Below are 22,214 nucleotides of genomic sequence, written 5' to 3' on the forward strand. Positions count from 1 at the left end.
CCCCACCCCCGACCTCCGCGCAGTGTCTCAGAGCGAGTGCTGGCGGGCGCCATGGCCACTGATCCGCGCGGGAAGGCCGCGACTCTGGCCCTGAGAAGGCGGCTACTCAGGTACCGAGATGGCGACGCGGTGGGGGGGGGCCGCGCACAAGGCAAGCACGTCCGGCGCGAGCCTACAGGCCCCAGCCCCCGCGGCCTCGCACGACCTATCCCTGTTCCGGCGCCTCTGGCCCCTGAGACCCCGCCGCGCGCAGCCTGTCTCGGCTGTCTTATCCCGCGCCTCCCCCGCAGCCGGGCTCCTGGGAGGACCTCGCCCAGTGGTGGCCCGCCCTCCGGACCTGGGCCCGGCTCGAGAGTGACCCAGGAAGGGGCTGAAAGTCCAGACGAAGGGTGGGGTGGGGTGTCGGCTCACAGGCAGCCTTAGAGAAAGTCTACCCTTGACCTGTGTCTGAGGGGCTGTCGGTGGGACGTGGGGCATGAGGCAGCCTTGGGCTAGAGCTTGGGGCTGGCCCCCACCAGGGCAGCAGGCTTGGAGGGCAAGGACTTGTTTAGGGCCGAGAGCCAGCCACCAAATGGTGGTGCCCTCTTCACTCATCCCAGCAAAGAGACACTGCCTTAGGGAGCCCGTGTGGGTCTGGAGCAGCCACCTTTCCCGGGACCCGAGCGATTCAATGGGCACATGTGGGAATGAATGAAGCCACATAGCCTTAAAATAACTTAAGAAACAATTTGTTTTTGTTTTTTGCGGTACGCGGGCCTCTCACTGTTGTGGCCTCTCCCGTTGCGGAGCACAGGCTCCGGACGCGCAGGCTCAGCGGCCATGGCTCACGGGCCTAGCTGCTCCGCGGCATGTGGGGTCTTCCCGGACCGGGGCACGAACCCGTGTCCCCTGCATCGGCAGGCGGACTCTCAACCACTGCGCCACCGGGGAAGCCCAAGAAACAGTTTGTTTTAGCAACTTCTTACCCCATCCTTTTCTCCTTTCCAGCCACCTGTGGAGTGGGGGAGGGAGTGGAGGCAGGGACGCAACAACTTGCCCTTCAAGCTTTTGTCCTTTCCAGAAACTGGGAAAGGGTAGGGGGAGGCCTGTGATGGGTGGATTTCTCCCTTCCGGTCTTCAGACATGGCTGTCCATTCGCTGTCTGTCCCCACAGCAATTCCTGCAGACTCTTTTTTCCTGAGGATCCTATTAAGATTGTCCGGGGCCAAGGGCAATACATGTATGATGAACAGGGGGCGGAATACATCGATTGCATCAACAATGTGGCTCACGGTCAGTATCATACCTCAAGATGGGGCAGGAAAGCATGCCAACACTGTGAACCTGGTCCAAGGGTGAACCTGAGGTTCAGAGAGGTACAGAGAACTCAGGTTCTGCTTAGCCAGCATCCATGTGCAGAGGAGACCCGGTCTTTCTGGGGTAGCTGTAGAAGTTTCCAAGCAGTAGCTCTGCTAAATCAGCAGGAGTCAGAGACCTAAATCTAAGGGTCCACTTCCACTTGGGACTGATAGTGAGCTCAGAGAACAGCAGTCGGCCCAGCCACGGCCAGCAACCCAACAGGACCCTGGCCGAGCCCTGGCAGTCATGGCAAGGCTTCAGCCCATGTGATCATCTCAGGTCCTGGATAAGGAAACTGAAGTAGGAATTTAGTTATCCAGTTGAGGCCACCAGAGCTGGTGGAAGGAAAGGGAGTTCCAGACTGCCTGGGTTCATATCCCTGTCCTCCACTTGCTATCTTTGTGGCAAGTTTAAGTCTCTGTGCCTCAGTTTGCTCATCTGCAAAATGAACATGATAATACTTGGTATGCACCTCCAGATGTTTTGGGGGATTAAGTGGGTTAATTCATGTAACTTGCTTTGAGTGTGCCTGGCACTTGGTGAGCACCCAATCATCTTCATTCTCTTATCATAATCCTTGGCCATTGGCCATCATTACTTCCAGCCCCCCTGCCTGGTGAAGTCAAGCCACTGACGACACCCCTACCCCTTGTCCATCCCCCATATCCCACACCCCTGTCTTTGTTGAGCAGAAGGCCTCAAGAAGCTTCCTAAAGAGTATAGGTTTTTATAAGTATATGTATAACTGATTCACTTTGTTATAAAGCAGAAACTAACACACCATTGTAAAGCAATTATACCCAATAAAGATGTTAAAAAAAAAAAAAAGAGCATAGGTTTTCGAGATCAGGTTTCTGCCAGAGAACTTTGCCTTCTGCCAGAATCTCAGGGACTCCTTTCTAGGTCTCCCTTTCCAGACTGGCACCTCTGTCTCACCCCCTCTGTCTTCAGACTCCCGTCTTTCCTCTGTACCTCTGCCTCTATAACTGCATCTCCTTTAGTTGGGTTCACAGATTGGGGCTGGGAGAGGCCCGGAGGGATTGGCTGAGTGGGGCCGGCTGTGTGATGGAGGTGGCCCTCTTGCAGTTGGGCACTGCCACCCTCTCGTGGTCCAAGCAGCACATGAACAGAACCAGGTGCTCAACACCAACAGCCGGTACCTGCACGACAACATCGTGGATTACGCACAGAGGCTGTCCGAGACCCTACCGGAGAAGCTCTGTGTATTTTATTTCCTGAATTCTGGGTAAGTGCACTGTGGCCAGCCCCCAGCAAAAGGATGAGACAACGATGGAGAGATTTGCTCACATGGGCATAGCATTGTGTAGCCGACGGAGTGTGGGGAGAGGCAGCCCTCAGTGGGCCAGGCACCCACGCTTCCTAGCTGCAGGCCCCACTGCTTCTCTGTCAGATCCACTTTCCTGTTCTCTTTGTAAGGAGTGCCATTACCTCTCTTCTAAGATCATTGTTGGGGCTTACCAAGGTAATATGTTCCTTTATTTCTGCTTTATGCATACACAGGCACAGTGCTGGGAGCTACAGCCAAAATCCCTGCTCTGTAAGGAACAGAAACATCAAAGATGCTTCAAAGAAATACAAAATTACAAAGAGGAATCATTGTCTGGAGGAAAACTACAGAGAATAATGAGGCATAGAAGCAGTGGGGTGACCTGGCCTGCTCTGAGAGGGTCGGGGAAGGCGTCCCTGAAGAAGTGATGTTAGGCTAAGAGCTGACTAGGGGATAGCTAGATGAGGAGGAAGGTAGGGTGCTGCCCGCTTCATTGGAAGTGTTCTTGTCAAGGTCACCACATGGAACAGCCTGTACAGAGGTCCTATGGCAGGAAGAATATTTGCACCCCAGCGCACTTGAGCTGAAAGGCAGCCAGTGAGGGAGGGCAGAGGGTGGGAGCCTGGGGACACTGGGGAGGGAGGCAGGGCCCATCACCCAGGGCTTTATTGGTCAAGTGAGGAATCTGTGTATCCCAAGAGCATTGGGAAGCCATCAGAGGGTTTTAATCAGGTAAGTGATGTCATCAGGACTGGAGGAAAGCAAGAATGGACACCATTAGGCACCAGTTTAGTGACCGGTGATAGGTTATGCTACACTGGGAGTAGCAGTGGAGGCAGAAATGGCAGATGATGGCGTGTACACAGAACCAGCCCAGTGTGCCTGGGAGAGAAAAGTACAGAGAATTATGAGGCATAGAAACAGTGGGGGGACCTGGTCTCTTTGCTGCCCTTGTCTTCCTGTTTCTCAGTAATATTGACAGTTACCACTCTCTCTGGTCTTGCTTCCAGAACATTTCACGCTTCTTGTTTTCTGCCAGCTTCTGGCCACTCCCCCTGTCTCCTATGCCAATTCTTCCTACTCTATTCCTCAGGGCTGGTCCTCTCTGAGCCCTCTGCCTTCCTTACCTCATCCATTCCCATGTATTACATATCATCCACATGCTGGTGACTCCCAACTTTGTATCTTTTTAAAATTTATTTATTTATTTGGCTGTGCCAGGAATTCGTTGCAGCACGCGGGATCTTCATTGCGGCGTGCAGGATCTTTAGTTGCGACATGTGAGATCTAGTTCCTTGACCAGAGATCGAACCCGGGCCCCCTGCATTGGGAGTGTGGAGTCTTAACCACTGGACCACCAGGGAAGTCCCCCAAATTTGTATCTTAAACCCAGATGTTTCCCATGTGTTCCAGCCTCAAGGTTCTAACTGCCCACTTGACTTTGGAACAGGTCTAACATCACCTGTCCAAAAGACATCAGGGGTTGATCATCAGGTTTCCTTGGTGGCGCAGTGGTTAAGAATCCGCCTGCCAGTGCAGGGGACACGGCTTCTATCCCTGGTCTGGGAAGATCCCACATGCCGCAGAGCAACTAAGCCCATGAGCCACAAATACTGAGCCTGTGCTCTAGAGCCCACGAGCCACAAATACTGAGCCCGCATGCTGCAACTACTGAAGCCCGCATGCCTAGAGCCCATGCTCCACAACAAGAGAAGCCACCGCAATGAGAAGCCCATGCACCACAACAGAGTAGACCCCGCTTGCTGCAACTAGAGAAAGCCCGTGCGCAGCAACGAAGACCCAATGCAGCTAAAAATAAATAAATAAATTTATTTTTAAAAAAAAGAAAAGAAAGAGTTGTCTTCGCTAACACCTGGTGTGGGACCATGGCACTGGCTCTCCCTGACATTCTCAGGCACCTACCCCAGACTTTCCCAAGAAGACCAGCCCTCCCTCACCCTATCTGTCCTGGCAAATGGCAGCACCGTCTGCGCCTCTGCTCAAGGTAGAAACGCACCCTCCTCCCAGTCCTGCATCAGGCTTGCCTTGTCTGTCTCCAGGTTGTCTCCTAACTCCATTCACCTCTCTCTGTCTGCGTGGTCACCACCTGCTCTCACCTTCGTGTCCTCCTTCTAGGTCTCCTCACTTGCACTTTAATTCCCTTCTACTCCATTATATACACAGAGAGGCTTCCTCCTCATATGGGAGCTGAATCATGTCCCTTCTCTGATTAAAACTTTTCAGTAGCTTCACATGGCACTGAGAAGAAAATCCAGGCTCCTTCTGCAGCCCTGCCTATCTCCCCACTTCCTCTCTCATGCTGCCCCTGGCCTCCCTTGTCTTCTTGTGGTTCCCTGAGCAATTTTCCTTCACAAGGTCTTTGTGTGTGCTGCTCACTCTGCCTAGAAACTTCACCCTCAGGACTCTACAAGTGTGGCCTTCGTCTGTTCTGGCTGCCGTAACAAAATACCGTAGACATGGTGGCTTAAACAGAAATTTATTGTCCCACAGTTCTGGAAGTCAGAATCCAAGATCAAGTTGCTGGCAGATTTGGTTTCGTTGAGTCCTCTCTCCTTGGTTGCAGGTGGCCACCTTCTCACTGTCTTCACATGGCCTTTCTTCGGAGCATGCACACCCCCGGGTGTCTCTCTGTGTGTCCAAATATCTTCTTACAAAGAGACCAGTTGTATTGGATTAAGGCCACCCAGATGGCCTCATTTTAACTTAATCACCTCTTTAAAGGCCCTGTCTCTAAATACAATCACATTCTGAGATACTGGGAGTTAGGGTTTCAACACATGAATTTGGGGAGACACGATTCATCCCATAACACCCCTTATCTAAGGTAGGGCCCCACCTGGTTCTCTCGGTACCCTGTGTCCATTGTAGCACTTACCAAATGATCATTCTGTCTTTGTTTTTTGGCTTTCGTGACGCATAGTAGAATGTAAGTTCCAGGAGGGCCAGAGCCTGCCTGTTTTACTTACTATTTTCGCCCCCAGCTCCTAGCACATTGAAGGCATTTGATAAATGTTTACTGAATGAATAAGTGAATGACTAATGAATGGTGTCCTAAGAATCTTCTTGCTGCTGGAAGGGCTCTTCCTTCCCTCCAGGTTTCTCTGTAGAAAGCAGTTATCCTGGAGGGAAAGCCCTTGGATAGCTGTCCAAGCAGTATCCACTTTTTCTGTCATAGGTCAGAAGCCAACGACCTGGCCCTGAGGCTGGCGCGCCAATACACAGGACACTGGGACGTGGTGGTATTAGATCAGTAAGTGCCATTTCCAGAAGCGTGGGCCTGCTGCTTATTGGGGATCAGTGAGGCTCTGATTTTGGGTGCCTTGGGCAGGAAAGATGAGGGGCCTGGGCCTGGAGAGGATCATGAGGACCTGGCCACAGAGACACCCCACACACACACACCAGGCGGCTCTTTCCCTCGGGTGTCTCTTCTGTGGTGGCAGCTTCTGGGGAGCAGAGAATGCTTTATAAGGTGGTGAGAGTTGGTCCCACATATTAGGTATTAAAACTGTTGTAGGGACTTCCCTGGTGGGCCAGTGGTTAGGACTCTGCACTGCCAATGCAGGGGGCGCGGGTTTGATCCCTGGTCGGGGAACTAAGATCCCACATGCCGTGTGGCACGGCCAAAAGATAAAAAAAATTAAAAAATGTTCCAACAGTAGCTCCCATTGTACTGAGTATCTGCTGTGCACAAGACCCAGGCCCAGGGTTAGAGCATTATCACATTTAAGGTTCATTACAACCATGAAGGAGAAACACCACCACCCCCAACTTTACAGAGGAGGGAACTGAGCCCAAAGATTTTAACGATTAGCCACCGTTACATAGCTAGTAAGTGGCCTTGGAGGAAGGCTTGCTGACTCCAAGGCCTGTGCTCGTTCCTGGCCCTAGGACTCAGGCTGTGTCTGAAAGGTTGGTCTTCCCTGAGTGTTTCCTGAGGTGAATAGACAGTTGTCAGGGCCAGGCCAGGGAGTACATGCCACCTGGGTCTGAGCCCACTCTCCCTTCTCCTTCCCAGTGCTTATCATGGTCACCTGAGCTCCCTGATCGACATCAGCCCCTACAAGTTCCGGGACCTGGATGGCCAGAAGGAGTGGGTCCACGTGGTATGCACTGCTCAAGTGGGCAACAGGCCGGTGCTTGCGCCTCAGCCTGGATGACATGGTGCTGTCACTCCCCACAGGCACCTCTCCCAGACACCTACCGGGGCCCCTACCGGGAGGACCACCCCAATCCAGCTGTGGCCTATGCCAGCGAGGTGAAACGTGTGGTCAGCAGCGCACAGGAGAAGGGCAGGAAGGTAACCACATCCACGCAGGTCTGGTCCAGCAAACAGCAAATGTTGCCAGCCCTGGACTGGATCTTGGGAACCCTGAGAGAAATTGGAACCAGGGCCTGCCCTTTGGGAGTCTAGTAGAGGGATTAAGTGCTCAGCAGAGAGTTTAGGTAGAGATATGTCCTGGGCGTTACTGGACTCCAGGGGCCCAAGCTGGGCTGGGGTGTGTGTGATGGTGGGTCCGTGGAGGGGGTGCTGCCTGATTTTAGTAATACAAGGTGAGTAGGAGTTAGCCATTCAAGGCGGGGTCCGGGTAGACAAGGAAAGGCATCCTCAACAGAGCGGCGGCCTGTGCAGGAACCATGTGAGTATGGGGCCAGGCTGAGCCGGCAGGAGATGAACCTAGAGAAGCAGGCAGGACCATAGGCCCGTGGACTGCAAGTGCCCCTTTAGCTGAGGCGCTAGAGGCCATGGGAGACCTTTATAGAGTTTTATAGAGTTTTAAGAGAGAAGGTAATAGGACCAGGGGATGCAGTTGAATGGGGCCAGTCTGAGGGCAGGTGACATGAGGAGGCCCTGTTGGCCCGAGTGAGCAATGGGGAGACCCACCCAGGGCAGCGTAGTAGAGATGGATTGTGGGGCAGAGACAGGAGAGATATGTCATACCCTGGAAGAGCAGCAGCCACGGCAGCAGTAGAGGGGAGGCAGCTGGTGATTGGTATTAGGGCTCTCTAGAAGGCTTTGCTGAAGGAGTGACAGCTGAACACAGGATATATAGCAAAGACAGGCCAGAAAGGTTGGCAGAGCCAGATCCAGGAAGCCTGGCCCATGCATTTCCGATGCTCTGCACCTACTTATATAAAACCAAAAAAGAGATTCCTGTGGTGGCAGCATGGGTGGGTGACCAGTTTCCCACCCCGTCAGTCCTTCCTTCATCCCAGCAGTAGCCTCTGAAGCAGCTCCAAGGCAGAACACAGTTTGAAAGTCATTGCTATAAGCAAAAGGGTCAGTGAAGGGTTTTAAACAGGACAGTGATGAGCTCAGTGTCTACATTGAGGCATCACCCTGGTGGCCAGTGGAGGATGGATTGGAAGATGTGTCCAGTTAGAAGGCAGGAGGCCAAGGCAGAAACTGGCAGGTCTGCCAGGAGGCAGGAGTATCCAGCGGGGAGGGGAAGGAGTGGGTGCGACAATGTTACAGGGATAGAGTCAGAGGCTGTGCTGACTGATAGATGAAGAAGGAGGCTGGATCAAGGATGGGGCCAGATTTCTGTCCTAGTTGGGAGGGATGGGACTCACCATATGGGAGAAGGGAAGGAACAGGCTTATGGGGGAGAAGTCTGGATTTCATCTGGAGCATGCTAAGTACAGGGGGTCTGAAGGCATCCAGGTGGTAAGAACTGGTTCAAGGCCTGAAAAAGCTATGTCACAGGCCCTCAGGTGTGATGTGGAGCCCAAAGTGGGGGCACAGTGCGGACAGTAACTCATCATGTTTGGAGCCAGCACTGAGCCAGCATCAGCGGACGCGCTCAGCTTGCAGCTCAGCCCCTCCGCAGTGCCATTCCCTTCTCCTCCACAGATTGCAGCGTTCTTTGCTGAGTCTCTGCCCAGTGTGGGAGGGCAGATCATTCCTCCTGCTGGCTACTTCCCAGAAGTGGCAGGGTGAGTAGGTGGGAGAGGCTGCCCCAGGGTGGGGTTTGCCAGCCTTTGTTCCAAATTCCAACCTCAGCCTGGCAATTCCTGCCAGAATTGTCAGACAAAGCCCCTGAAGAAATAGTGGCTCCAAGAAGGCCAGCTATCTGCATAAGGTCCCCACCTTACTGTTGGCAAAGCCAGGATTCAGAGTCCCAAGACCCAGCTCCTGGTCTCCTCCCTCTCACCACAGTCCCCCATCAGCCGTGTGTCCTCTGCCACAGGCACATCCGCAGGGCCGGAGGGGTCTTTGTTGCAGACGAGATTCAAGTGGGCTTTGGCCGAGTAGGCAAGCACTTCTGGGCCTTCCAGCTGCAGGGGGAAGACTTTGTCCCCGACATTGTCACCATGGGCAAGTCTATTGGCAATGGCCACCCTGTAGCCTGTGTGGCCACAACACATGCTGTGGCGAGGGCATTTGAAGCCACCGGCGTCGAGTACTTCAACACGGTGAGTGAAGGCTCCAGGGCCAGGAAGCACCATGGTGGCTTCTGTACAAACAAGGCCACTACTACTCACTAATTTTTTTGTAAATATAGTTGTTTTATTGTAAATATTACAGTAAATATAAATAGATATAACCCATATAAACAAAAGCTCGTTGGCTTCCTCACAAGTTTTTGAGAGTGTAAGGGAATTCTAAGACCGAAAGTTTGAGAACCACTGCATTATCATTCAATTCTAGTTTTTTCAAATCTTTTTGTTAACTTCTGACTTACTGCCACTTATTCTTTTGATACTTATTCTGTAAAATGTGTTGAGGTGACCTGGTACGTGATTGTTCTACATGTCCTACATGTCCTACATGTTCTACATGTCCTTGTTCTACATGTCCGTGGGTTCTCTAAATGTTGTTTGCCAGACTCCCTGAATGTCTCTTAGGTCACACTTGTTAATTGTGTTGTTTGAATCTTCTGTATTCTTACTGGATTTATTTTTTTCCTACTTAACCTATTAATAATTAAGAACTGTGTGTTTAAATCTCACACTATGATGAAAAATGATCAATTTTTTTCTTGTAATACTGTTAATTTTTGCTTCATATATTGTGAGGCTGTTAAGTAATATATATACTACTTAATAATATTAAGTAGTATATATATATACTTTTGAGTTTTTTTGGCCACGCTGCTTGGCTTACAGGATCTTAGTTCCCCGACCAGGGATTGAATCTGTGCCCTTGGCAATGAAAGCATGGAGTCCTAACCACTGGACTGCCAGGGAATTCCCAGTATATATGGTTTTTTTTTCTGTATGTTCATTGGGAATTGAATCTTTTTCTTGATTGAGGTATAATTGACATATAACATTATATTGATTTCAGGTGTACAACGTAATGATTCAGTACTTGTGTGTGTGTGTATGTATATATGTGTGTGTGTGTGTGTATATATGTGTGTATGTGTATATATATATATATATATATGGTGATCACCACGATAATTCTAGTTAACATCCATCACCATACATGGTTACAATTTTTTTTTTCTTATGATGATGAGAACTTTTAAGATCTGTTAGCAGCTTTCAAGCATACAATACAGTATTATTAACTACAGTCACTATGCGTCCCTGGGACTTAATTATTTTATACCTGAAAGTTTGTACCTTTTGACCCCCTTCACCCATTTTGCCCACCCCCACCTCTGGCAATCACCAATCTGTTCTCTGTATCTAAAAGTTCAGGGTTTTTGGGGTGTTTGGTTTTTGGTTTTCTTAGATTCCACATATAAGTGGAATCATATGGTATTTGTCTTCTCTGTCAGATTTATTTCACTTAGCATAATGCCCTCAAGTTATGAAAGCATCTTGTTGCAAATGGCAAGATTTCCTTCTTTTTTAGGGCTGAATTTTATATATATACATTCCATTCATCAATCAACAGACACATATCTTGGCTATTGTAAATAATTCTGCCATGACTGTAGGGGTGCAGATAGCTCTTTAAGATAGTATTTTCAGTTCCTTCAGATAAATATCCAAAGTGGAATTGCTGGATCACATGGTAGTTCTATTTTTAGTTTTCTGAGTAACTTCCACACTGTTTTCCATAGTGGCTGCACCAATGTACATTCCCACCAACAATGCACAAGGATTCCTTTTTCTCCACAACCTTGCCAGCACTTGTTATTTCTGGTCTTTTTGATAATAGCCATTCTAACAGGTGTGAGGTGACATCTCATTGTGGTTTTGATTTGCATTGCCCTGACGATTAGTGGTGTTGAGCACCTTTTCGTATACCTGTTAGCCATCTGTATGTCGTCTTTGGAAAAATGTCTATTCAGATTTCTACCCAATTTTTAAAATTTTATTTATTTAATTTATTTATTTTTGGCTGTGTTGGGTCTTCGTTGCTGTGTGCCGGCTTTCTCTAGTTGCGGCGAGTGGGGCTTCAGTAGCTGTGGCACGTGGGTTCAGTACTTGTGGCTTGTGAGCTCTAGAGCACAGGCTCAGTAGTTGTGGCGCACGGGCTTAGTTGCTCCGTGGCATGTGGGATTTTCCTGGACCAGGGCTTGAACCCGTGTCCCCTGCATTGGCAGGCAGATTCTTAACCACTGCGCCACCAGGGAAGTCCCTCTACCCAATTTTTAATTGTATTGCTTTGTTTTTTGCTACTGAGTTACATGAATTCTTTATATATTTTGGATATTAGCTCCTTATCAGATACATGATTTGCAAATATTTTCTCCCAGTCAGTTGATTGCCTTTTCATTTTGTTGATGATTTGCTGTGCAAAGCTTTTTAGTTTTATGTAGTCCCACTTGTTTATTTTTGCTTTTGTTACCTTTGCTTTCAGTGTCAAATCCAGAAAATCATTGCCAAGACCAATGTCAAGGAGCTTACCGCCTATGTTTTCTTTAGGAGTTTTATGATTTCATGTCTTACATTCAAATCTTCAGTCCATTTTGAGTTAATTTTTTGTGTATGGTGTAAAATAGTGGTCCAGTTTCATTCTTTTGCATGTGGCTGTGCAGTTTCTCAAGAATTGAGTCTTTTATTATATGGAGTAATAGTTTCCATTCCTAATAAGGTTTTTGGTCTTAAAGTTTATTTTATCTGATATTATAAAGCTAAGTCAGCTTTCTTTTGACTATCAATTACCCAATGTATTATTTTCCACCCTTCTATTTTCAACCTTGTGTGCTCATGCTTTAGGTGTATTTCTTTTAACCAGCATATATCTAGAATTTGGGTTTTTGACCAAATCTGTTAATATTTGACTTCAAAGTAATGACTTTCAATTTAACGTAACTATTGATGTATTTAGGCCTGTTGCTAGCATCTTAATTTATAATTTCAGCTTACCATACTTTTCTGTGTCTTTTAATCCTTCCTATTTTATTTAAGTATCTGTAGTACAAGTATTTCATCCCAAATTCCTTTCACTGGAAGCCTTTATGTTGCAAACCTTCTGAGGTCTTCTGTGCCTAAGGGTATTTGTGTCAGGCCCTCATATTTAACTATTTTAGCTAAAAATAGAATCTAGGTCCTAGTTACTGTAAAAGTATATTCCAGGGACTTCCCTGGCTGTCCAGTGGTTAAGACTCCACGCTTCCACTGCAGGGGGCACAGGTTCAATCCCTGGTCAGGGAACTAAGATTCTGCATGCCATGCAGCAGGCCTAAATAAATAAAGTCAGTGCTGATGGATTCATTTTTTTTAAAAAGTGTATTCCATTGTCACCTTGCATGCAGTGTTGCTGTTGAAAACGCTGAAATCACTGATTCTTTTTTAGTTGAGATATAATTCACGTATTATAAAATTTACTCTTTCAAATACAAATTCAATGGTTTTTAATTCAAGTACAATTCAGTCTTTTATAGTATACTCACCAAGTTGTTCAGCCATTATTACTGTCTTAATTTTCATTGTTGTACATTTTCATCACCCCAAAAAGCAACTCCATACCCATTAGCAATCACTCCCCATTGCCTTTTCTCTACAAGTACTGGCAATCACTAACCTTCTTTCTGTCTCCATGGATTTGCCTGTTCTTGACATTTCACATAAATGCAGTCACACAATATGTGACCTTTTGTGTCTGGCTTCTATCACATAGCATAATGTTTTCAAGGTTCATCCATGTTATAGCATGAATCAGTCTTTCATTCCTTTTTATGAATGATTAATGTTCCATTGTATGAGTATACCGTGTTTCATTTATCCATTCTTCAGTTGATGTTTGGTTGTTTCCCCTCCTTGGTTATTATGAATAATGCTGCAGTTGACCATTCAGTGTAGATGTTTTTGTATGGAATGTGTTTTCAGTTCTTTTGAGCGTATACCTTACCTATGAGTGGAATTGCTGGGTCATATGGCAACTCTTAAGTTTAACTTTTTGAGGAATGACAAAGTTTTTCCAAGCAGCTATACCACTTTACATGCAACGTATGAGGGTTCCAATTTCTCCATATCCTCTCCAGCATTTATTTTCTCTCTTTTATTATAGCCATCCTAGTGAGTGTGAAGTGATATCTCATTATGATTTGCATTTGCCTGATAGCTAGAGGTGCTGAGTTATATATACACATAGCTAGAGGTGCTGAGGTATATATACACATACACACACATATGTATGTGTATATATATATATATATATATATATCTCCCATTATATGTGACATATATATTCCAAAGAATATATCCTTTGCAAATTTTTTAATTGGGTTACCTGTCTGTTTTTGCTGCGTTGTAAGCATTCTTTTTTTTTTTTTTTTTTTTTTTGCGGTACGCGGGCCTCCCACTGCCGTGGCCTCTCCCGTTGCAGAGCACAGGCTCCGGAGGCGCAGGTCCAGCGGCCATGGCTCACGGGCCCAGCCGCTCCGCGGCATGTAGGATCTTCCCAGACCGGGGCACGAACGCGTGTCCCCTGCATCGGCAGGCAGAACACTCAACCACTGCGCCACCATGGAAGCCCTGTAAGCGTTCTTTATGTATCCTAAATACTAGATTCTTACCAAATACATAATTTGTAAGTATTTTCTCCCATTATTTCAGGTGTCTTTTCACTTTTTCGGTAGTATCCTTTGAAGCACAGAAGTTTTTAATTTTGATGAAGTCCAGTTTATTTTTTCTTTGGTTGCTTGTACTTTGGAGTCATAGCTAACAAACCATTGCCTAATCAACGGTCAGAAAGATTTACACCTCTGTTTTCTTCCTAGAATTTTATAGTTTTTATTGTTATATTTAGGTATTGGATCCATTTTGAGCTAGTTTTTAAATATGGTATGAGGTGGGGTTACTTAACTTTGCATATAGATATCCAGTTGTCCCAACACCTTTTGCTGAAAAGACTGTTCTTTATTATATCTTATCCCATTGAATGGTCTTGGCACCCTTGTCAAGAATCAATCAACCAGGGCTTCCCTGGTGGTGCAGTGGTTAAGAATCCGCCTGCCAATGCAGGGGACATGGGTTCAAGCCCTGGTCCAGGAAGATCCCACATGCCACAGAGCAACTAAGCCCATGCGCCACAACTACTGAGCCTGCACTCTAGAGTCCACGAGCCACAACTACTGAAGCCCGTGTGCCACAACTACTGAAGCCCGCGCACCGCAACAAAGAGTAGATCCCGCTCTCAGCAACTAGAGAAAATCCGTGTGCAGCAGCGAAGACCCAATGCAGCCAAAAATTAAATAAATGAATTAAAAAAAAATCAATCAACCATAAATGCATGATTTTTTTTTTTTTTTTTTTTTGGCTGCATTGGGTCTTAGTTGCAGCACACGGGATCTTCGTTGTGGCATGCAGGATCTTTCGTTGCAGCACACAGCCTCAGTAGTTGTGGTGCGCATTTTCTAGATCTAGCACGTGGGCTTAGTTGCCCCATGGCATGTGAGATCTTAGTTCCAGTTCCCCAATCAGGGATTGAACCTGCGTCCCCTGCATTGGAAGGTGCATTGGATCCTTTAACCACTGGACCACCAGAGAAGTCCCAAATATATGGATTTAATGGTTTATTTGTAAACTTCCAGTTCTGTCCCACTGATCAAAAATCTATCCTCCTGCCAGTTGCACACAGTCTAGACTACTATACTTTGTAGTATGTTTTGAAATCAGGAACTGTTAATCCCCCAGTCTTTGTTCTTCTTTTTGAAGATTGTTGTGGCTATTCTGGGTCCCTTGCATTTCAATATGAATTTTCATAATCAGCTTGTCAATTTCTACCAAAAAAGCAGCTTGGAGTCTGATAAGAGATTGCATTGAATCTGTAGATCAATTTGGAGAGTATTGCCATCTTAACAGTACTAAGTCTTCTAATCCATAAACATGAGATATCTGTCCATTTATGGAGGTCTTTGTTTTTCAATCATGTTCATAATTTTCATTGTAAAAGTCTTTTTCTTTTTTTTTTTTTTTTTTTTTTGGCCACACCACATGCGGGATCTTAGTTCCCTGATCAGGGATTGAACCCACACCCTCTGCAGTGGAAGCGCAGAGTCTTAACCACTGGACCTCCAGGGAAGTCCCTGTAAAAGTCTTGAACTACTTTTGTTAAATTTACTCCTAAGTATTGTATTCTTTTTCATGCTTTTATAAATTGAATCTTTTTTTCATTTCACTTTAAGATTCTTCATTGCTGGTGTATAGAAATAGTTGATTTTTGGATATTGATCTTGTATCATGCAGCCTTACTGAATGCATTTATTAGCTCTAATAGTTTTTTATAGATTCTGTAGAATTTTCTGTGTACCAAATTATGTCATCTGTGAATAGAAATGGTTTTCTTGTTCCTTTCCATTCTGAATGCCTTTTATTTCTTTTTCTTGCCTAACTGCCCTAGAACCTCCAGTACAATATTGACTACAAATGGCAAGAGTAGACATCTTGTCTTCTTCCTAATCTTAGGGGAAAACATTCAGTCTTTCACTGTTAAGTATAATATCAGCTGTGAGTTTTTCATAGAAGCCTTTTATCAGGTTGAAGAAGTTCCCCTTTTTTCCTAATTTTTGAGAGCTTTTATAATGAAGGCTGTTGGGTTTTATCAAATGCTTTTTCTTCGTTTATTGTAAGGATCATGTGATTTTTTTTGTCCTTAATCCTATTAATATGGTTTATTACATTATTTGATTTTCACATGTCAAACCAACTTTACATTGCTGAGATAAATCCCATGTGATCATGGTGTATAATCCTTTTTATATGTTGCTAGATTAAGTTTGCTATTTTAATTTTTGAGGATTTTTACATCTATGTTCTTAAGAGATATTGATCTATAGTTTTCTTGGGATATCGTTGTCTGGTTTTAGTATCAGGGTAATACTGGTCTCAAAGAATGATCCAGGGGCTTCCCTGGTGGCGCAGTGGTTGAGAGTCTGCCTGCCGATGCAGGGGACACAGGTTCGTGCCCCGGTCCGGGAAGATCCCACATGCCGTGGAGCGGCTAGGCCCGTGAGCCATGGCCGCTGGGCCTGCATGTCCAGAGCCTGTGCTCTGCAACGGGAGAGGCCACAACAGTGAGAGGCCCGCGTACTGCAAAAAAAAATGATCCAGGAAGTGTTCATGCCTCTTCTGTTTTCTGGAAGACTTTCTGAAAGATTGGTAATAATTCTTTCAACATTTTGGTAGAATTCACCAGTGAAGCCATCTGGTTCTAGGCTTTGCTTTGTGAGGATTTTTTTTATTATTAGTTCATTCTTTTTACTTGCCACAGGTCTATTCAGATTTTCTATTTCTTCTCAAATCAGTGTCAGTATTTTTTATCTTTCTAGGAATTTGTTCATTTCATCTAAGTTATCTAGCTTGTTGACAGACAGTTGTTCACATTATTCCCTTATACTTCTTTTTACTTGTATAAGATTGGCAGTGATATGTCCTTTTTCATTCCTGATCTTAGTAATTTGACTCTTCTTTTTATCTTGGTCAGTCTGGCTAACGTTTGTCAATTTTGTTGATTTTCTCAGACAATCAACTTTTGGTTTTGTTGATTTTTTTCTATTGTTTTTCTATATTTCTATTTATTTCCACTGTAGTCTTTATGATTTCCTTTATTTTTGCTTTAGATTTAGTTTGCTCTTCTTTTTTATACTTTCTTAAGGTGGAAATATTCATTTGAGATTTTTTTTTACGAAGTATTTACAGACATGAAGTTTTCTGTAAGCATTACTTTTACCACATCCCATGAGTTTAGGTATGTTGTGCTTTCTTTTTCATTTATCTCTAAATATTTTTTAATCTCCCTGTGACTTCTTTGACCCATTGTTTGTTTAAGCATGTTATTTAATTTTCACATTTTTTTTAGTTTTTCAGTGTTCTGTTATTTATTTCTAGCTTCGTTCCACTGTGGTGAGAAAGATACTTTCTATGATTTCAGACTTTTAAAATATCTTAACACTTGTTTTATAGCCTAATATATTGATATATAGTCTATCCTGTAGAATGTTCCATGTGCACTTGAGAAGAGTATTTATACTGCGTTTTTGAAGTGGAGTGTTCTGTATATAGCTATTAGATCTAGTTGGTTTATAGTGTTGCTCAAGCCTTCTACTTCCTGGTTGGCCTAGTTGTTTATTATTGAAAATGAGAGACTGAACTCTCCAACTGTTCTTATTGAATTCTGTAGTTCTCCTTTCAGTTAATTTTTTGCTTTACTTATTTGGGGGCTCTGTTGTTAAGTACATATGTATTTGTAGTGGTTATATCATTTTGATAGATTGACTCTTTTATCATTATGTTTTCCTGTGTTGCTAATAGCAATTTTAATCTTGCAAGTCTTTTATGTCTGATATTACTACAGCCACACCAGCTCTCTTGGTTACTGTTTGCATGGCATACCTTCACTCTCTTGCTTTCAACCTACTTGTGTCTTTACCAGTGCTCTTTATTTCTTCATGTGGATTTGATATACGTCTGATGTCGTTTCATTTCAGCCTGAAGAAATACTGTTAGTATTTCATGTAAAGTAGATCTGCTGCTGACAAATTTTTTCAGTTTTTTCATTATCTAGAACTACCTTAGTTTCTCTTTTTCTTTTCTTTCTTTCTCCTTCTTTCTTTCTTTTCTTTCCTTTCTTTTTTATTCTGCACCATGCATCTTGTGGGATGTTGGATTTTAGTTCCCCAACTAGGGATTGAACCCGGGCCCTTGGCACAGAATCCTAACCACTGGACCACCAGGGAATTCCTGTCTCCTTTATCTTTGAAGGATACTTTTACTTTATAGAGAATTATGGACTGACAGTATTTTTCTTTCATCACTTTGAATAGGTCATCCCACTGCCTTCTGGCCTTTAGGGTTTCTGATGAGGAATCAGCTATTAATCTTGTTGAGAATCTCTTGTACATGATGAGTTGCTTCTCTCTTGCTAATTTCAATATTCTCTCTTTGTCCTTTTTTTTTATTTGAGTTATAATTGACAGACAACATCATATTAGTTGCAGGTGTACAATATAATGAGTCAATATTTGTATGTATTGCAAAATGATAACCACAATAAGTTTACTTGACATCCATCACCATAGTTTTTTTTGTGATGAGAACTTTTAAGGTCTACTCTCTTAATAACTTTCAAATATACAATACAGTATTGCTTGTTTGTTCTGGCAGCGCTGTGCAGCACATGGGATCTTAGTTCCCCGACCAGGGATCAAACTCAAGCCCCCTGCAGTGGGAGCACAGAGTTTAACTATTGGACCACCAGGGAAGTCCCCAGTATTATTAACTATAGTCACCATGCTGTACCTTACATCCCTGTGACTTATTTACAACTGGAATTTTTTTACCTTTGACGACCTTCACCCATTTACCCACCCTCTTGTTCTTGTCTTTTAGTACCTTGGCTATGTTTTGTCTAGGTATGAAACTTGTTTATTCTACTTGGAGTTCATTGAGCTCCTTGGATGTTTAGATTGTTGTTGGGGTGTTTTTTTAGTCAAATTTAGTAAGTTTTTGACCATTGTTTCTTCAGATATTCTTTCTGCCCCTTCCTCTCCTTCTGGAATTCTTATTTGCATATGTTGGTATGCTTGTGTCCCACAGGTCTCTGAGGCTCTGTTCATTTTTTTAATTCTTTTTTCTTTCCGATTTTCAGACTGGACAGTCTCAATCAATGTATCTTCAAGTTTGCTGATTCTTTCATCTGCCTGATTAAATCTGCTGTTGAGCCTCTTAATTTTTCATTTCAGCTACAGTGCTTTTCAACTCCAGACTTTCTATTTAGTTCTTTTTTATAATTTCTATTTCTTTATTGATCTTCCAAATTTGGCAAGACGCCATTTTCATGCTTAGCTTTTAATTCTTTAGATATGGTTTCCTTTAGTGTTTAAGCATATTTATAATATCTGATTTAAAGTCTTTGTCTAAAAAAAAAGAAAAAGTCTTTGTCTAATAAGGCCATCATCTGGGCTTCCTCCATAACAGTTTCTGTTGATTGTATCCACACCCCCCACCACCACCACCCCATATATGGGCCATGCTTTCTTCTTTCTTTTCATGATTCATAATTTTCTGTTGAGAACTAGACATTTTTAAATAATATAATGTGGCAACATTGGAAATCATTTTCCCTCCTCATGGTTTGTTGTTGATGCTTTTTGTTGTTGTTTGTATATTGCCTTTTCTGAACTAGTTCAGAACAGATAACTATGTTATCTATTATGCTAGTTCAGCATCTTGGCCAGGCCACAATTCTAAACCAAAGATGCTATGGGTAGAACACACGACCTCTTAACGAGTTCACAGTTGATAATAATATGCAATAAATAGCCTCAATCCATCCCCTGTGTCCATCCCACACATAATTTGCTTTGGACATATCAGAAAGCTGCCTCACAGCAAATCACCTAGGAAGCTTTTTATGATCACAAGTACGAGGTTCTGCAAGCAAATTTTCAAGATGGTCTACAGGATACCACTGCATACCCATTAGAATGGCTGCAATTAAAAGCTGCAACAGGGCTTCCCTGGTGGCGCAGTAGTCGAGAGTCCGCCTGCCGATGCAGGGGACACGGGTTCGTGCCCCGGTCCGGGAAGATTCCACATGCCGCAGAGCAGCTGGGCCCGTGAGCCATGGCCGCTGAGCCTGTGCTCCGCAACGGGAGAGGCCACAACAGTGAGAGGCCCACATACCACAAAAAAGAAAAAAAATGCAACAATTCCAAATGTTTTTGAGGATGTGGAGCTACTGGGATTTCATAGACTAATGGTGGGAATGTAATATGGTACGACTTTGGAAAACAGTTTCACTTTTTTATATAGTTAAATATATATTTATCAAGCCGTCCAGCAGTTCCACTCCTAGGTATTTACCCAAGAGAAATGAGAACGTATGTTAACAAAAAGACTTGTTATAAATGTTTATAACAGTTTTATTCGTAAATAGCCCAAAATCAAAATAAGCCCCAAGGTCTATCAACAGGAATTTGGATAAACAAATTGTAGTGTGTCCATATAATGGAATACTATGCAGCCATAAAATGAACAAACGACCAATACACACAACATTATAGATGAATTTTAAAAACATGTTGAGCAGAAGCCAGGCACAAAAGGTTACATATTTTGTGATTCCATTCACATGACATTCCAGAAAAGGCAAAACTATAGTGACAGAGTCAGTGGTTGCCTGGGCCAGTAGTGGATGGGAGCACAAGGAACTTTGGGGAATGCTGGAAATGTTTTGTATTTTCATGGTAGTGGAGGTTCCACAGGTAGATACATTTGTCAAGTCACACTGAACTACATACATTTTAAATATATGCAGTTTATTGTATGTAAACTATACCTCAATAAAGTTTTGTGGTTTTTTTAAGATATAGTTTAAAAAAAAAAAAAGATGGTCTGCAGGAGACCCCTTCCTTCTGACTTTCTGCAGTGCAGGTCCTCAGACACCTGCAGGGCCAGGTGGAGGAAGTGAGTCAAAGCACTCAGGGTGCCTGAAGGGGACAGGTAGTGCCAATGTAGCCAGATAGGCTAGGTTTGTTTTAAGTCAAACATATTTTTGTGTTAAGTCTCTTCTTAAGACATTAGCACCTAATTCAAAACTTTTAATTATGCCACACAAGCCAAACACAATGAATCCTCAGGCCGCATTTGGCTCACAGGCAGCTTGTGGTCTGCACCCTAAAATCTGCCTTGGGCTCAGCCAGCAGAGCTGTGAGCTGGAACCACAGAGTGACTTTTCCTGGGTGTGGCTCTGGCATGCTGCTCTTGACCCTCCTTGAAAGAGGTGATGGGCAGTGCAATGCAGTGGGTCTGGGTCCAGTCCATGAGATGGGGCCCTGAAGCCTTTTGACAAAAAACAGCTGTGTGGGAATGCCTAGTACATCCTCTCCTCTGATTTTTGCATGTTCTTGGGGATCCTATTACTTGGCCTGGATTACAGTCACATTAGCACCTGGAAAGATGGGACAACCCATGGGGGACTCAGAAGAACCCCATTTACTGCCCAGCATGCTGAGCCCTGAGGGGTTCAGGCCTGTGCTCATCACTGCCTTTGCACTGTGTGTGGCAGTTCTGCTGCTCTTCACAGTCCCTGAGGCATGGCCCACTCTGCTGAGCATCTGACATGCTCTTTGTCGCCTGGCTCAGTTTGGGGGCAGCCCAGTGTCCTGCGCTGTTGGGCTGGCCGTCCTGGATGTCTTGGAAAAGGAGCAGCTGCAGGCTCATGCTGCCTCTGTGGGCAGCCTCCTGATGGAGCTCCTTGGACAGCAGAAAGCCAAACATCCCATCCTTGGGGACATCAGGTGAGGCTCAGGGTAGCAGTCACCACCTCCCAGGGGCCTGGTGTGGTTCCTTCATTCACTTCATCACTACCTGGGATGGTGGGAACTTTTATCTCCACTCTGCAGAGGAACTGAAGCACCTACAGGTGCTACTGCCCAAGATGGCACCTCTGGAGGGAGGAGGGGGGTGAAGCCAGGATCAAACTTTCCTCTAGCCACATTGAGGGCCCCTCACCATCACAGTTACTTCCTGGAACTGTTTTAGCACCCTCCAAGGATTCCTACAGCTCTCAGCCTCCCCAGGAGGCAGAGGTGCAAGCCCTGGTGGGCTTTCTGACAGGGGCTTGGCTGAGGCCCAGGCAGAGGGTGAGAGCAAGGACTATGGTCCCTCAGGCCTGGCCTCCTGAGATGTCACCTTCTGCTCCAGGGGCGTTGGGCTCTTCATTGGTGTGGATCTGATCAAAGATGAGGCCACAAGGATGCCAGCAACCGAAGAGGCTGACTATGTGGTGTCCAGGTATTTTTTCTTGAAACAACTTGTTTCTACGGCCCTGACTGGGAAAGAGCTCCCCTCTTGCCTCTCCCAGGCACGCTGGGCCCACACAGGGTTGACTGAAGGAGGTGGCTTTTAGCCTCTGGGTTAGAGGGCTGCCAATCTGTGCACCCCTTTGACTGGGCTCTGCGGACAGAGGAAGCGGCCCCATCAGCTCTGTACCCAGTGCCTGGCAGCAAAGGCTTCAGATGGGTGCGGTCCGTTCCCAGCCTGAGCAGACACTTATGCCAAAAATGCCAAAGCTGCAGAAGCTCTCAGACCCAGGCAGCCCCAACGCTGCATTTCATAGCCCCAGGCTGCCCGAGGGAAGCAGCTTCTCCAGAGCCATACCTGAGGCTGTGGCAGAACCAGACTCTCCATTCCTAGAGGGTTTTCAAATAGGACTCCT

General features: G+C 45.2%; 1 protein-coding gene across 7 annotated transcripts in view; it reads left to right on the forward strand.

The window, feature by feature from the left end:
- The window catches only part of PHYKPL (5-phosphohydroxy-L-lysine phospho-lyase), a 25,999-nt gene continuing 3,785 nt past the window's right edge, over positions 1-22,214 (forward strand). The window contains exons 1-11 of one of the 7 annotated variants that reach the window (XM_067732641.1): positions 1-110; positions 1,154-1,272; positions 2,425-2,584; positions 5,823-5,897; positions 6,663-6,750; positions 6,828-6,944; positions 8,499-8,581; positions 8,836-9,061; positions 13,380-13,530; positions 21,140-21,294; positions 21,701-21,790. In XM_067732641.1, coding sequence (XP_067588742.1) covers positions 52-110; positions 1,154-1,272; positions 2,425-2,584; positions 5,823-5,897; positions 6,663-6,750; positions 6,828-6,944; positions 8,499-8,581; positions 8,836-9,061; positions 13,380-13,530; positions 21,140-21,294; positions 21,701-21,742 — 1,275 coding nt within the window. In that variant the 5' untranslated portion in view covers positions 1-51 and the 3' untranslated portion in view covers positions 21,743-21,790. Of the gene's footprint in view, positions 111-1,153; positions 1,273-2,424; positions 2,585-5,822; positions 5,898-6,662; positions 6,751-6,827; positions 6,945-8,498; positions 8,582-8,835; positions 9,062-13,379; positions 13,531-15,003; positions 18,723-21,139; positions 21,295-21,700; positions 21,791-22,214 lie in introns of those variants that run through there. The other 6 variants (XM_067732639.1, XM_067732640.1, XM_067732644.1 and 3 more) reach the window with 6 other exon arrangements.

Source organism: Pseudorca crassidens, chromosome 3 (assembly GCF_039906515.1).
Source record: "Pseudorca crassidens isolate mPseCra1 chromosome 3, mPseCra1.hap1, whole genome shotgun sequence".
Taxonomy (NCBI): Eukaryota; Metazoa; Chordata; class Mammalia; order Artiodactyla; family Delphinidae; genus Pseudorca; species Pseudorca crassidens.